Below are 15758 nucleotides of genomic sequence, written 5' to 3' on the forward strand. Positions count from 1 at the left end.
CAACATAATATATCTGGACCAGTGGAAAAATACGCTCATTTTTCTCTAAATTCCAATACAGTGTATAGTCCACAGTTCAAATTCTAGCAGTTTTAAAAGCTGAGATACAAATCCAAGAGCAGGTACTCTATGACACTTGGGGATGCAGGGACTGACCTCAGCTGACAGGTCATGCTGGATTGTCCAACTGAATAGAGCTGATGTAAGAGGGAGAGTTGAAAGACTGAACCCCCAGTGAACTAGACTGTGGGGGGGAGGGCAGCAATGGGGGGAGGGTTGGGAGGGGAACACCAATAAGGAAGGGGAGGGGGTAGGGGGATGTTTGCCCGGAAACCGGGAAAGGGAATAACACTCGAAATGTATACAAGAAATACTCAAGTTAATTAAAAAAAAAAAAAAAGAGGGAGAGCTGAATTGACAACCACTCACTAAACCTTTATTCCTTTGCTCTGCTAGGTCTGAAATTCTCCAGGAGAAACTCGAACAAGACACAAACCAGGGCAAGATCTCCCTTGGAGAGAAGTGCTACAGGAGGAGAACTAAGTGTGCACAGCAAATACACCACTATTGCATCTCATCTGTAATGTCCATAGCAATTGTGGACTGCATTTTCCTCCTTTAGTTTTATTTCTTTGGATTGAATAGGCCGTACTTTCACCTCCCCACCCTCCAGCAAGTGTAAACTTTTGGAGGGACTCAGAGAAGTGCTGATGCACATCAATCAAGAGGTGCTGGTCATCCAGAAAGACTGTGCACGTGTAAATGTGTACTTGTCCTGGTGGGTCATCCAGAAGAGTTTCATGGAGATCAGTTCACAACATTGGAAAGACTTTGAGATAAAGTCTGTAATATCATTTCTACTCAGTATTGGATGGCTTTGTCCTTAATACCCCCACTCCAACAAAACAGACCTACTTCCACTCCTCTTGGAAAGATTATTACCATCAGTAACTGCTTGTCTACTCTGTCTCCAAGGAAAGACACAGACTATAAATCTATTCTGCAGAAGGAGCAGCAAAAAATGCTTAGCGCAGCTCCTCTATTTAAGTGTGGCTGAGTTTTGATTATTTTGGTTATTTGGTTTTCCTCCTATTCATTTGAAGTTTTGTTATTTATGTGTTGTTGTTTTGTTCATTTGGTTTTCTATTTTGATAAGGATATAGACTGTATATATTGACAACCTGCATCTGGTTACTATCATGTAAATTGGATGTATCCTGGTGAAAAAAAAGAGTAATCTCAAACTCTTCACTCTTAAGAACCTTCTTTATTGATCATTAGTGTCAACATCTGAAGTCCCACAGCTATCAGGGAGGGATGGATCTCTGCATTCTCATGGGGACTGGGCATCAAAATCACTTCCCAGTCAGACTGAGATTCAAAGGCAATTATACAGTCACTGTTCACTGTGTTCCAAACTCTGTGAATTTCAACTTCATATTGCATATATTACCCACTGTGTATGCTTACTGTCAAATATATAGTTACCTCTAAATTATACTCTGTGGATGAGAGTGTTGAACAAATTAATGGGATAAACATTAATTTCTCTGTAATATCTCCCAGGACATATAAACGTGGCATAAGGGAGTTTAAAGCAATCAGGAAGCCTGCACCCAAATCCCGTGGTGGAGAGTGCTGAACACCCAGGAATGCAGATACTCCTGATGCCACAGGACAGAAAGCCACTTCTGCCCAACTTTGCCCACATCTCTTGCCCAATATTAATCTGCATGATGCCTCTGGAAACAGGAATATAGGAGCAGTCAGTGGCAGGAACCTGCTTGGTTCAGCCTGGGTCCAGAACCAACCCAGGCCCTGAGCATATTTGAAGAAAACCAGAGGCATACAATTCTGTTTCCTGATTGTGGCTTTTTTTTATTTGAAGTTCTAAACACCATTTTGTTGTTGTTGAATTTTAATTGGATATTTTTCATTTTGAATTCAAATGTTATTCCTTCCTTGTTTTCCAGAAATAAGTCTGAATACCATCGCCCTCCCCCTCTTCTATAAAGGTGTTCCCTTCACCATCCATCCACTTTCCCAGCCTAGGCAGGACCCAGGGCTGCTCATTCCATTTGTGCCCAAGAAGACCATACTCTGATACACATGCAGATGGAGCCATGGCACAGTCCCTGTATAGTGATTGGGTAGTGGTTTAGTCTCTGGGAACTTTGCTTGGCAGTCATGGTTGTTCTTATGGGGTTGTTAGTCCCTTCAGCTCTTCCAATCTTTCTGTAATTCCTCCAATTGAGGTCCAGTTCTCAGTTCAATGGTTTGCTGCTAGCATTCTCCACTGTATTTGACATGCTCTGGCTGTGCCTCTCAGGAGACATCTATATCCAGTTCCTGTCAGCCTGCACCTCTTAGCTTCATCCACCTTATCTAGTTTGAAGGCTGTATGTCTATAGGTCACTCGTGGGGTAGACTCTGAATGGCCATTCCTCCAGGCTCTGTTGTAAACTTTGTCTCCCTATCCCTTCAATAGGGATTCTTCTTCTCTTTTAAAGGAAGAAGTGAAGCATCTACATTTTGGTCATCCTTCCTGAATTTGATTTGGTCTGTGAATCTTGGGGAATTCCAGCATTTGGGCTAATATCCACTTATCAATGAGTGCATACCATGTGTGTGTTTCTGTGATTGGGTTAACTCACTCAGGATGATATGTTTTAGTTCATTCTATTTGCCTATGAAATTCATGAAGTCATTGTTTTTGATATCGCTGTAGTACTCCATTGTGTAGATGTACCACACTTTCTGTTTCCATTCCTCTGTTGAAGGGCATCTGGGATCTTTTCATTTTCTGACTATTATAAATATGGCCGCTATGAACGTGGTGGAGCATGTGCCCTCTTGTATGTTGGAGTATCTTGTGGGAATATGTGCAAGAGAGGTATAGCTGGGTCGTCAGCTAGTGCAATGTCTAATTTTCTGAGGAACCTCCAGACTGATATCCAGAATGGTTGTACCAGTCTGCAATCTCACCAACAATGGAGGAGTGTTCCTCTTTCTCATATCCATGCAAGCATCTTCTGTTGCCTGAGTATTTGATCTTAGGCATTCAGACTGGTGTGAGGTGGAATCTCAGGGTTGTTTTGATTTGCATTTCCCTTATAACTAACGATGTTGAACATTTCTTTTGGTGCATCTCAGCCACTCCATATTCCTCAGCTGTGAATTCTTTGTTTAGCTCTGAACTGCAATTTTTATTAGGGTTATTAGTCTCCCTACAGTCCAACTTCATGAGTTCTTTGTATATTTTGGATATAACCCTCTATCAGTTGTAGGATTAGTAAAGGTCTTTTCCCAATCTGTTTGTTGCTGTTTAGTCTTAACCACAGTGTCCTTTGCCTTACAGAAGCTTTGTACCTTTATGAGGTCCCATCTGTCTACTCTTGATCGTAGAGCATAAGCCATTCATGTTTTGTTCAGGAAATTTTTTCCAGTGTCCTTGTGTTCAAGATTCTTCCCCACTTTTGCTTCTCTTCGTTTGAGTGTATCTGGTTTGATGTAGAGGTCCTTGATCCACCTGGACTTAAGCTTTGTCCAGGGCAATAAGCAGGGGATGATTTGGACTCTTCCATATGCTGACCTCCAGTGGAACTGGCACCATTTGCTGAAAAAGTATATTTTTTCCACTGGATGGTTTTGGCTCCTTTGTCAAAAATCAAGTGATCATACATAGGTGTGTGGGTTCATTTCTGTGTCTGCAATTGTATTCCACTGGTATATCTTCCTGTCTCTGTACCAATACCATACAGTTTTTATCACCAATGCTCTGTAATACTGCTTGAGTTCAGGGATGGTGATTCCCAGGGAAGTCCTTTATTGTTGGGGATAGTTTTAGCGATCCTGTGTTCTTTTGTTATTCCAAGTGAATTTGCAAATTGTTCTGTCTAACCCTATGAAGAATTGGATTGGAATTTTGATAGGCATTGCATTGAATCTGTAGGTCACTTTGGGTAAAATGGCCATTTTTACTATCTTCATCCTGACAAGCCATGAGCATGGAAGATCTTTCCATTTTCTGAGATCTTCTTCAATTTCTTTCTTCAGATCATGAAGTTCTTATCACACAGATCTTTCACTTGTTTGATAAAAGTCACACTGTGGTATTTTTATATTATTTGGGACTGTTATGAAAGGTGTCATTTCCCTAATTTCTTTCTCAGCTTCTTTATCTTTTGTGTAGAGGAAGGCTACTGATTTGTTTGAGTTAATATTATACCCAGGCACTTGCTGAAGTTGTTTATCAGGCTTAGGAGTTCTCTGGTGTAACTTTTGGGGTGAATCAAGTGTACTCTTCTGTCGTCCGCAATAGTGATATTTTGACATCTTCCTTTCCAATCTGTATCCCTTTGACCTCCTCTTGTTGTCTGCTTGCTCTGGCTAATGCTGGGGACAACATACAATGACAGGGACTGCAGGCAGTAGGCCGGGATGGAGACATCTCAGAAGCCTGCAGCAGCTCCTTGTAAAGTAGGGTGGCTTCTTGGAACACTGAGAAGCAGGAGACACATCTCTCCATGAACCCACCATCTGAAATAAGAGGCTGCCTGCAGCAGTCCGGGATGGAGACATCTCAGTAGCCCACAGTAGCTCTTTTTAAAAACTGGTTGTTTCCATTTCTCCAAACCTTATCCCTGGACAAGGGCTGTATAGATTTCATTTGTGTGTGACTGCCTATCAGGTGGCCTTGGTGTGCACAATTATTCTATTATGTCTGACTTTCCTACGTCTTTCTACTTCTGCTCTGGTGAATTCTGTGAAACTAGATGTTCCTTGAGGTTATGATTCTTAGACAATTGGAAATTGATGCATAGGGGCACAGCACAGCATATCCCTAGCGGCCCAGGTGCATATTGTGTATTCTCATCTTGAAAAATATGTAATAACTGCACAATTGAAGTTCCAGATTAAGGTTTGACTTGCAAAGACAGCTTGAAGAAAATAAGAGAAAATGAATTAGAGCCAACAATCGGGCGCTAGGAAAGGAAAAGGTTATTGAAGTTAGGAAATAAGTTTTATATAATATTACAGACTAGTTAAGGAAATATAGAATATATAAAATTATATACTAGTAAACTAAGTCAAACTACTGGAACTCTTATGAGAGTCATTGTGTGCAAGGAACAGAAAGCTAGTGGAATTACTGTGCTAAGGGTTACCTTGATTCTTTCTGGCCACTGCCTGGCAGTTTTGCCCATGTCATTTATCATTAGAGAGTCTCAGGAAAATGCAATTAGCTGACCTCGGAGCTTTGGACTCTGAAGTATAAAAGTAAAGAATTAAAGTTTAAATAATGATAAGTTTACAATTATTATTATATTGGCCACAGGCCTTGGTATAGGGGAAGCCTGAAACTTTGGGGAACAGTTGCAATTCTTAGATCTTGATGGGATGTAGTCATTCTTTGCATCTGATTTGGCAATGATTAAAAAATGTCATTTTTCTACCCGCTTTTGCATCATGAATAAAGGACTGGGGCAAGAGAAAGGCTACAGAACATGTGAAGAGTAAATGAGAGAGAGCATGCAGGAGTGAATGAGAGAGTAAATGACAGAGCAAATGTAAGAACAAATGTGAGAGCGAATGAGAGAGCATGAGAAGAGCATGTGAAGAGTGAGTGGAGTGAGAATGTGAAGAGTGAATGAGGGAGCTAATGAGAGAGCGATTCTGAGAACAAATGTGAGAGCCAGGGAGAGAGCATGAGGAGAGCATGTGAGAATGAGTGAGGAGAGAATGTGAGGTGTGTATGAAGATTGTGTGTGTGCGTGACAGGAGAGTGCATGTGGTGTGTGTGAGATATGTATGAGGTGTGTATGAAGATTGTGTGTGTGCGTGACAGGAGAGTGCATGTGGTGTGTGTGAGATATGTATGAGGTGTGTATGAAGATTGTGTGTGTGCGTGACAGGAGAGTGCATGTGTTGTGTGTGAGATATGTGTGAGGTGTGTATGAAGACTGTGTGTGTGCGTGACAGGAGAGTGCATGTGGTGTGTGTGAGATATGTGTGAGGTGTGTATGAAGACTGTGTATGTGCGTGACAGGAGAGTGCATGTGGTATGTGTGAGATATGTATGAGGTGTGTGTGAAGATTGTGTGTGTGAGTGACAGGAGAGTGCATGTGGTGTGTGTGAGATATGTATGAGGTGTGTATGAAGATTGTGTGTGTGCGTGACAGGAGAGTGCATGTGGTGTGTGTGAGATATGTGTGAGGTGTGTATGAAGAGTGTGTGTGTGCTTGACAGTAGAGTGCATGTGGTGTGCGTGAGATATGTATGAGGTGTGTATGAAGATTGTGTGTGTGCGTGACAGGAGAGTGCATGCGGTGTGTGTGCGATATGTGTGTATGAAGACTGTGTGTGTGCGTGACAGGAGAGTGCATGTGGTGTGTGTGAGATATGTATGAGGTGTGTATGAAGACTGTGTGTGTGCGTGACAGGAGAGTGCATGTGGTGTGTGTGAGATATGTGTGAGGTGTGTATGAAGACTGTGTGTGTGCGTGACAGGAGAGTGCATGTGGTGTGTGTGAGATATGTGTGAGGTGTGTATGAAGACTGTGTATGTGCGTGACAGGAGAGTGCATGTGGTATGTGTGAGATATGTATGAGGTGTGTGTGAATATTGTGTGTGTGAGTGACAGGAGAGTGCATGTGGTGTGTGTGAGATATGTATGAGGTGTGTATGAAGATTGTGTGTGTGCGTGACAGGAGAGTGCATGTGGTGTGTGTGAGATATGTGTGAGGTGTGTATGAAGAGTGTGTGTGTGCTTGACAGGAGAGTGCATGTGGTGTGTGTGAGATATGTATGAGGTGTGTATGAAGATTGTGTGTGTGCGTGACAGGAGAGTGCATGTGGTGTGTGTGCGATATGTGTGAGGTGTGTATGAAGACTGTGTGTGTGCGTGACAGGAGAGTGCATGTGTTGTGTGTGAGATATGTGTGAGGTGTGTATGAAGAGTGTGTGTGAGAATGAAAGGGTAATGAACAGACGTGTGCATGATCGTGGGAGTATGAGAAAAGAAAATTGCAATTAAAAAGGCAGAGTGCACAAAAAAATGTTAAGTGTGTGTAGCCACAAAATGTGTGTGTGTGTGTGTGTGTGAGAGAGAGAGAGAGAGAGACAAAGAGAGAGACAGAGAGAAAGACAGAGAGACAGAGAGAGAGACAGAAACAGAGAGAGAGAGAGAGAATGACTTTAAGCCTTGAAGTTGCCTGTCAGTTTGTACCCAAAGAGTAGTCTGTGGATATGTATTATGCGCCTTCCAGATATCCCTGCTTCCAGGTGAGAACTCTGATCCTGTGAGAGGCCAGGAAGGGCTGAAAGAATGGCAGCAACCCTGAGGCCAGAGGATAAAACTTTTTGGCCTAGAACTCCTAATTTATCTTTTCATCTGAAGCCTTAATATTAAAATTTTCTTACTGGGAAAAGACTATGATCCTGGTGAGCGTCTTGTCTCTTGGATGCTCAAGCAGTTGTTTGTTGTCACAGACTGTTTGAGCTTACTCCAGTCACTGGGACTTATTCACACCTTCAAATTTGGTGAACTTTTCAGATATCTAACATTTGTGGCAAACTGAGTGACAAATGCAATGAATGTTGAGCACTTCGCTGGGGTCCAGTGCATATACAGCTATGGGTGTATGGATATGGTATATCCCTATGAGTTACTCTAAGAAAGTAGGACTGTGCTATTAGGACCTGTCCCGCGCGCGACTTTTCGCCGGCAAGGAGCACGCGGACATTTAGAAATCCTTACTGTGACCACTTTATTAATCTTAGAAGAGGAAAAACCATGCCGCGCCAACATGGCGCGCTTATAAAACCCTAGTGCGGCACACCCACACCTGATTGGTTGTTACCCATGATCTCATAAGGCACGCCCCGGAGTGCGCAAAGACCTGGCACAAAGGCACTCTTGCACATGCGCACAGTTAACTTCCTGAAAGGGGGCCGGCTGGTGCGGCGAAGGCTGGCGCCATCTTGCAATGGCAGAGTCTATCCTAGCCTACCACGTGGGGCGCAGTGGAAGCCAGCGCCATCTAGTGCTGGCGAATGTTATTGCAGCCCTCTACATCTCACCCTTATAATTTATATAATTTATAGCAGTCATGATCACCCTATCGCACGCAATGAGGAAACCTCAGCGATGTGCAAGGGCTGATCAAAGGAACACTGAGTCTCTCTCAATCCCAGTGCAATGGATCCACAGATCCATGGGGTGCAGGAGCAGAGAACTCAGATACAGAGAGAGTCCCTCTCCTCCAAGTGCAATGGACCCACAGATCCATGGGGTGCAGGAGCAGGGAACTCAGATACAGAGTAAATCCTGAACAAGATAACCAAATTCCAGGTGAGGCCCTTTGTACAATGGCCACAAGTGCTTGAGTGATAACGGCCTTGTCACGTTACTGTTGAGATCTGAGTTTGCAAACCAATCATGGTATGAATACTGATCCACAGCATAGGGCTGCATCAAACAGAGCCACTCCCGATAAGTAGTGGGTACCTTATTTGGTCCTCCTCAGCTGTTACCACCAAGGGCCGTAGTCAAGCCACTCCTATAAAATTTAGAACTCCCAATTGTTAGTAACTACTCGAGAAAGTTCACCCACTGTACTTGTCTAACAATAGATTGGGGGAGGATAACTCCAGACACTGCAGACACAATGTCTGCAGCAGTAAAGGCTGCTACAATAGCAGCGAAAGTGTCAAGGTCTTTTCCAGGACAGAGTTCTCCAGTCACTGTAGCTTTACACAGGTGGCTTTCTGTGAAGCTACAGTCTGTAAAATGACAACACCAGTTACCAGTTAAGGCAGCAAGAGTCACCAGAGAAATGAAGGGACAGGGGTAACAGTTGGAGTCAGCAAGCAGCAGTGTACAGAGTCTGAGCGTAGGCCACAGTGGGACGGGAACACACGCAGCGGTAACACTGACTGCAGCAACGGCAAAATCTCTGTGATGACAAAGGATGAAGGGGAATCTTCTATCTTCCTCTCAGGGCAGAGGAATGACTCCAGGGACCCGAACCAGGAGAGCTGAATAACCAGGATCAGCAAGTCTCAGCAACCACTCAGGCAGCTGGCACACTCTTGTAGCATCCTGTAGAAAAAAACACAAACATTCCCTCTTCCCCATATAAAATATCTGGACAGGAACATGTCAATAAGTGGATCTCTCTATTTCACCTAGGCAGAAGTATGCCTAGTTGTAGGGTGCCATAAACTTTGGCATCCAAAATTTTAAAATTGAAATAAAAGGAGCATTATTTAGCATACAGGGATAACTCCCCCTTTTTATTTATTAAGATATAGTAAAGATATTATTTATTAAGGTAAGTCCTCGAGGATTAAATTGAGGACACTGAGCACTTGTATTTATAAATTGACCTGTATACCAAATTATTGTCTCCAGCATAATTGTATTGGATATATAAAGAATGAGATTTTTTTACTAATTGTTCTTATGTAAGGACTATAATCTGTCTGGTATCTGTCCTCCCTTGCTAAAGAGCCCAGGCAATCCAGTTTGAGTTCTTAAATGTCCTATAAAGGAACAGTATTTAGTGCTCTTAACCACTAAGCCATTTCTCTAGCACCTCACAAACTTTATTTACCTAAACATAAGCATTAATTAGAAATGTCAAATCTTGTAAATATTGTCCAGATTCAGTCTTACTAGAAATCCCTGAGCTGGCAGGGTGAAGCTGGGAGTTGAAAGTAAGCAAATGGAGTCTTCCTCTTTTCGTGAGGGTGTGTTAGCAATTCTATTACCATTTTTAAAGAGCTGGGTCTATGGTTTTGTTTAGTTGTCTGAGCCAGAGCACTGAAGGGACAGTGAGTTGTCAGACATTCACACTGAAATCACTCACTGATTTCATGTAGAAAACTTGTCTCTAATAAAGCATTAAGTAATTGAAATCAATTGTAAACCACAAGCCACACATTGGCTATCAGTATATGAATTGAAAGCTTGATTTTTTAACATTTTAAAAACAGCGGCTAAAGCATGGAATTTAATAATCTGTGCTGAAGCAGCAGAAACTCAAGAGAATAAACAAGTGATCTAATCATATATGTAGCCTTTTCATTAGATGAACCACCTATAAATGCACTAAGCGCATTTCCTATGGATTGTACGCACAAATATGCAGGAAGTACAAAAGCATGTAAAGAGTAAAATTATCAATTTTGCCTGAAAAAGTTGTATATGTAATAGGCCAAATATCAGTATTTAGTAGTAACCAATTAACTGTTGTTTGGAATAAGATATGTTTTACCAGGTTTCCATTCAAAATACTTCCATGACTCTAGTCCACAACTCTGTACTAACACAGCTGAAGCTTTATCTCCAATGTGCATAACAAAGACCGAAGTCCTCTGGTAAGGTGAGGTACTTAGCCAATTAACATATCTTTAGAAGCTTAAAATTAGCTTCAAATATTCTTATCTGGAGTAGTGTGACAGCTACTCCCCAAATATTAAAGCTCATTTTAAGAGCAAAGGTTTGTAGTAAAAATTTCTATATACATTGAAAGATTTAAGTTCTAACTTCTTACACTGAAGAAGCAACAAAATTATCTAACATGAGGCTGTTAGCAATCCTCTAAATCTATCCTGAAATGGCAGTTGGAGTAAGTAAACTGGCTGTAATGCTCTCACAAGTTCCAAAACCTCATCAGTCCTTCGTAAATCTTGTAACAATCTCTACCTGTATGATTTTTCCTTAATTAAAAATATGTTTGACTTAGTCAATGTAACACTGGCAATCCTAAATCACAATCTTTAAGTTCTCTTTGTAACACCAGAACACAGCCACAAGGTCACCTGAGTTCTGAGTACGGGACTAGGCAGCTGTTCTCTGGGCAGTGGAAATTAGCATTAGAATACGGATAACTTCAGGGCAAGCCACAACTTTGGAAAGCAAAACTCAACCTCCAACAAACAATCTAGTCTCCAAGGCACCCCAGGTCTATCTATTATGTTACAAAGTTTGACTGTCAATTCTTACATTTGGACGCACAATGGTGCGGTCTCCAATACCTCAAGGGACAATGTCCTAAATTCTTTTAGAAGCCTGGTTTTTAGGATAAGAGTTCCATAAAAATATTACCTCAATTTAGACCTGTTTCCCTAGGTTGGCTCATGTCACATGTTATCTAGAATGACTCCATCCAGATTACCAGCTTTATGTCAACTTTCTGTTACCAATATTATACCTTTTTAACCATATCCAATAACTTGAAAGCCAATAGTCCATAACCAAGGCAAGTAGAGCATATTTATACATTTAAAACCAATGAGAAACAAAATTGAAGTGGCTACACCTATCTTTAATATTTAGACCAAACACCATTTTTACCCTTTTAGCTATGATTTTAAGAGAAGCACCTTGTCACCTGTTGAGTCAAGTAATAAGTCAGGGATTTTTCTAAGAGAAACAGCTATCAACTCTTGTATGAAGAAGCTGTTGGCACTTTTAAGATCAGCTCGTGTAGACGCTTAGCTTCTGGGCAGCTTCTCCAGCTGACCTATGTTCCTAGCTACAGGTGCAGGGCTCTAAAGGCCTGATTGAAACTGTTTTTTATTCATTTGTTCCTTTTTGAAACGAGTTAAAACCAAGTCAAGGTGTGCACGACCAGCAGGTAAAGTTTTTACCATTTTTTCTTTTGAACATGAAACATAAAACATTTAGACAACGAGGAACAAAAACCACAGACGTACACTGACAGACATGGGGACATCCTGGTGCACCAGAGACAAACAATAGACAAAGAGGGGAAAAAGCCAGATGGTGTTCACGGTGACTATCCACTCGAGTGGAGTTGATATGGGCGATGGATTGTCTCAATTCCTAGACTAGTTCACCAACGTGTTGAAACCCAATTCCTGTAAGATACTGAGATATATTATCTGAGCAGCACAACCAACATTCGCCAATGGTATGGAAGTGAAACACAGCCCTGAGTATTTTTACTCACAACCCAATTATATTAACTCTATCAGGCTGTGCACGGGCACTGAAATGTCCTTTTGCTTGATTCTCCTGAATAAATTTTCAGGCGGTCTGCCTCTATCAAATCTGATCAGTATGACTCTGTAAAGCTGTCGCGTCAGCGCCCGGATGCCGCGGCGTCCCCAGAGCCGGCGCGGGAGCTTAATAACACCTTTTATAAGCACCAAGACAAAGTTTTTCTCCCAAAATACTGTGTTCCTTTTACCTCCTCCCTTCTCACCCGGGACGTTCTTTCCCCAATCTTTCACCTCTGGCGGTGGTAAGACAGCAGGGGGGCCTGGTCCTTGAGATCGATCAGGATCCTTTTCTCCTTGCAACTTTTCACTACCCTCTGTTTCTGACCCTTTGTCGCTTCGCCCTTCCCCCAACACTCTCCACTTTGCTGTTATAGCTGGGCAGTTCCCACGCGACCTCTGACGCCGTTTGGCGGTAGCTAGAAACTCAAAGGTCAATAGAAACAACTCGAGGGTTGCCAGAGCAACCATAGCCGCACCTGCCGCGTCTGGCAGGGGACTGAGCTGGAGCAGATCAAGGCTAAACATAGTCTCTCAGAGTTTTTTACCTGCATTCCACAGTTTCTGGATTTCTTCCGTGAAACGGAGGCTTCCTCTTGGCACCAGCGATGATGTAGCTTTCTGTGTCCCGGGTTCTCGGCACCAAATGTCCCGCGCGTGACTTTTCGCCGGCAAGGAGCACGCGGACATTTAGAAATCCTTGCTGTGACCACTTTATTAATCTTAGAAGAGGAAAAACCATGCCGCGCCAACATGGCGCGCTTATAAAACCCTAGTGCGGCGCACCCACACCTGATTGGTTGTTACCCATGATCTCATAAGGCACGCCCCGGAGTGCGCAAAGACCTGGCACAAAGGCACTCTTGCACATGCGCACAGTTAACTTCCTGAAAGGGGGCCGGCTGGTGCGGCGAAGGCTGGCGCCTTCTTGCAATGGCAGAGTCTATCCTAGCCTATCACGTGGTGCGCAGTGGAAGCCAGCGCCATCTAGTGGTGGCGAATGTTATTGCGGCCCTCTACAAGGACCCCTGCCTGACCTCACTTAACTTTGCCAGCTTTGTGGGCTTCTACAGTGCTGCTGTGAGAAGAACTGAAAACTAATGGAATAAATGTGTAGCCCCCCATTACATTTGTCATTGTTAGGATATTAGTAGGAAAGGTTTGATTCAAATATACTCTCAAGAATATTAACAAAACCATTGCCTCTTGTGTACCATCTGGATAAAGTACCAAGTTCCTAGACAGTTCTTCACCAACTTCCAAAAGCCAGCAAACTGGAGCATGAAGAAAGCCAAGTCCAAGGCATTCAAAACCAGTATCCTCACAAATGCTACCAGGAAAGGCTTTGGTAAAAGGAGGGAGGTACTGAGACAGTTGGCCCTCACACACTCAGAGAAGACTGTGCCAGGAGAATTGGGGAAGGATTGTGGGAGAGTAATTAGGTATCAGTAGTCAAGAAAAAGAAAAAAATATATAAATAGAAATAAAATATAGGTCTTTAACAAAATGGGACACAATGTTTTGCTGAACCAACTCTACTCTGTTTACACTTGCACATGCTTTAACATCTAGAGAGACTAGATGTGATAAAGTAGGATGCCCTTGTCATTTACATATGCTATGTATACAGCAAAGATTATTGTAGCAGAGAACAGGCAGATCAAAGATCCATTGTTCCCTCACATCTATGTGGCTCTGCTTCCCTTTATCAGGACTATGGAGGCCTCTGCTCATTAAGGTCTCACGGTTCAACCAAAATGCAGTCCCCTATGATCTCTGGCCAAGTGCTCTTCTGTTCCTAGTAGAACTCTGCCTCAGGCTGCAGAGGCACTGAAGGGCCAGCCTTCACCTTCAAGGTACAACCACTCTTTCAGCCTTTTCAGGCTCCCTGTTACTCAACTGGAGGCTTCAGCAGAGGCCTTTCATCTCAATAACAGAAGCTTACCTGATCCAAAACATTGGGAAGCCATCCTACACTCCTCATTGTTTGGTTACCTGAGACCAAACAACACAGCTCTCTTCTTTCTGCCTGTTTTCCTGATTTGAAAGTAAATATTGTGCTCATCTATGCTGTTGGTGGTAAGAATAAAATCCTTAACATGAATAAGAGGACCATGCAGAGCATGGCTTTACATTCTACTTGCAAATTGAATAGCTAGAGGGAATTACCAAAGAAAACAATAAGAATCCTAACAACAATTACAGCAATAATGAAATGAAATAAAACAAAAACAAAAGCAAAAACAATATTTTGTGGGTGCTGGAATTTAAGGCATATATTAATTCTGACCAGCTTTGTAGGTATTTCCAATAAAAAGCAAGCAAACAAACAAACAGCCTTATTAAAAGTGCAGCAGGGCTTCTCCATAAGATTAAAATAAAGTTTGGTCATAGCAAGGATTTCTATGTACCCGCGTGTTTCTTGCCGGCGAGAAGTCGCGCGTGGGACATTTGGTGCCGAGAACCCGGGACAAAAAAGCCTCATCATCGCCAGTGCCAAGGGAAGCCTCCGTTTCACGGAAGAAATCCAGAAGCTATGATCCTGATAGCGGTATGAGAATTAATTACAAGAGGTACCAAACTTGGAGGACCAGACCAAACAAAGAGAATACCAGTGCAACCAGAGAAAAAACACTGTAGCAAAGATGCTCCTAAGAGGGGATTTACTGAAATGACTGAAGAGCCAAGACTAAGTCAACCTGATTCAAAAGGCAACTCTACCATTTACTACCTGTGTGATACTGGCCAGCTTCTCGCTGTCCTTTGTCCCTGTTCCCCAGCACTGTGCAGGTAGACAGACTTCAGGAGTGAGCCTTAGGAGTGGAATGAGTCCTGCTGGGCCTCACCATATGTTGGCTGGAGGTTCGCTCAGCGGACTTCCACACCCACCTCTTCACAGATCAGCCTGCTCCATCAACGTAGGAAAACTGAGGAGGCAACAGAGTCTACTTGGAAGAGAGGCATCGGAGTCTTGTGTAACTTAAAAGTGGCATTTGTCAGTTTCTAACGTGTAAAAATATTCTAACCGTGACCACTTTCAGGTTATCAATGGCTCAACAGCAGCCTCCCCGAATTCCTAAAACTTTAACAAAGGGCCTCGCAGACTACCACAATCTTCTACAATCTGCCCCTTCTCTTGGGGCCGTCCACTGACTGGTCTGATGACCACCGAAACTAGCTCATGTGCAGGCTGCACTTTCTGAAACTCTCAAACTGACATCAAGACTCTAGCCACGCTCCGCTTCTTCTGTGAGAACCAATCAACTAAGGCACGGACTGCATTTCTCTTCTTCCACATGGAACTGGGCACACAGACAAAGCAAGGCGCCGTCTATTAAGTGCTACTTAGAAGCAGAATCTAAAGCGGGAGGACAGAGGCTCCTCCCTGACCACAGGAACCCATGGGGGCAGGGGATGCTACGGCTGGTGGTTTCTCTGGCATCCCACTCTAGCTACATATATAACATCAGACCTTGGCCTTAAAATGAGGCAGCAGCTTTTGCTAACCATAGAGATGCTCTGCAACCACAATTCTGAAATAACATGAATAACGTTTCAAACCCTAGCCAGTCTTTATGCAAATCATGGTTTACATTGCTCTTCTGTAAACTGGCTTGGAGGTTCGAAAAGAGAAACAAGGGTTTGGCTTCTGCTCCATTGTATTAGCCACACACTGCTGCACGGCAGGTTAATCCCAAATTAATCGACTCGAAAAGCATATGTTCA

At 42.9% G+C, this 15758-nt stretch overlaps 1 protein-coding gene across 2 annotated transcripts in view; it reads left to right on the forward strand.

Moving 5' to 3' along the window:
- The window catches only part of LOC134480537 (uncharacterized), a 45601-nt gene extending 44103 nt beyond the window's left edge, over positions 1-1498 (forward strand). For both annotated transcript variants that reach the window (XM_063268071.1, XM_063268070.1), the window contains one exon: positions 457-1498. In XM_063268071.1, the coding sequence (XP_063124141.1) occupies positions 457-462 (6 nt within the window). In that variant the 3' untranslated portion in view covers positions 463-1498. The remainder of the gene's footprint in view (positions 1-456) is intronic.
- Positions 1499-15758: the final 14260 nt, after the last annotated feature.

This window comes from Rattus norvegicus, chromosome 9 (assembly GCF_036323735.1).
Source record: "Rattus norvegicus strain BN/NHsdMcwi chromosome 9, GRCr8, whole genome shotgun sequence".
NCBI lineage: Eukaryota > Metazoa > Chordata > Mammalia > Rodentia > Muridae > Rattus > Rattus norvegicus.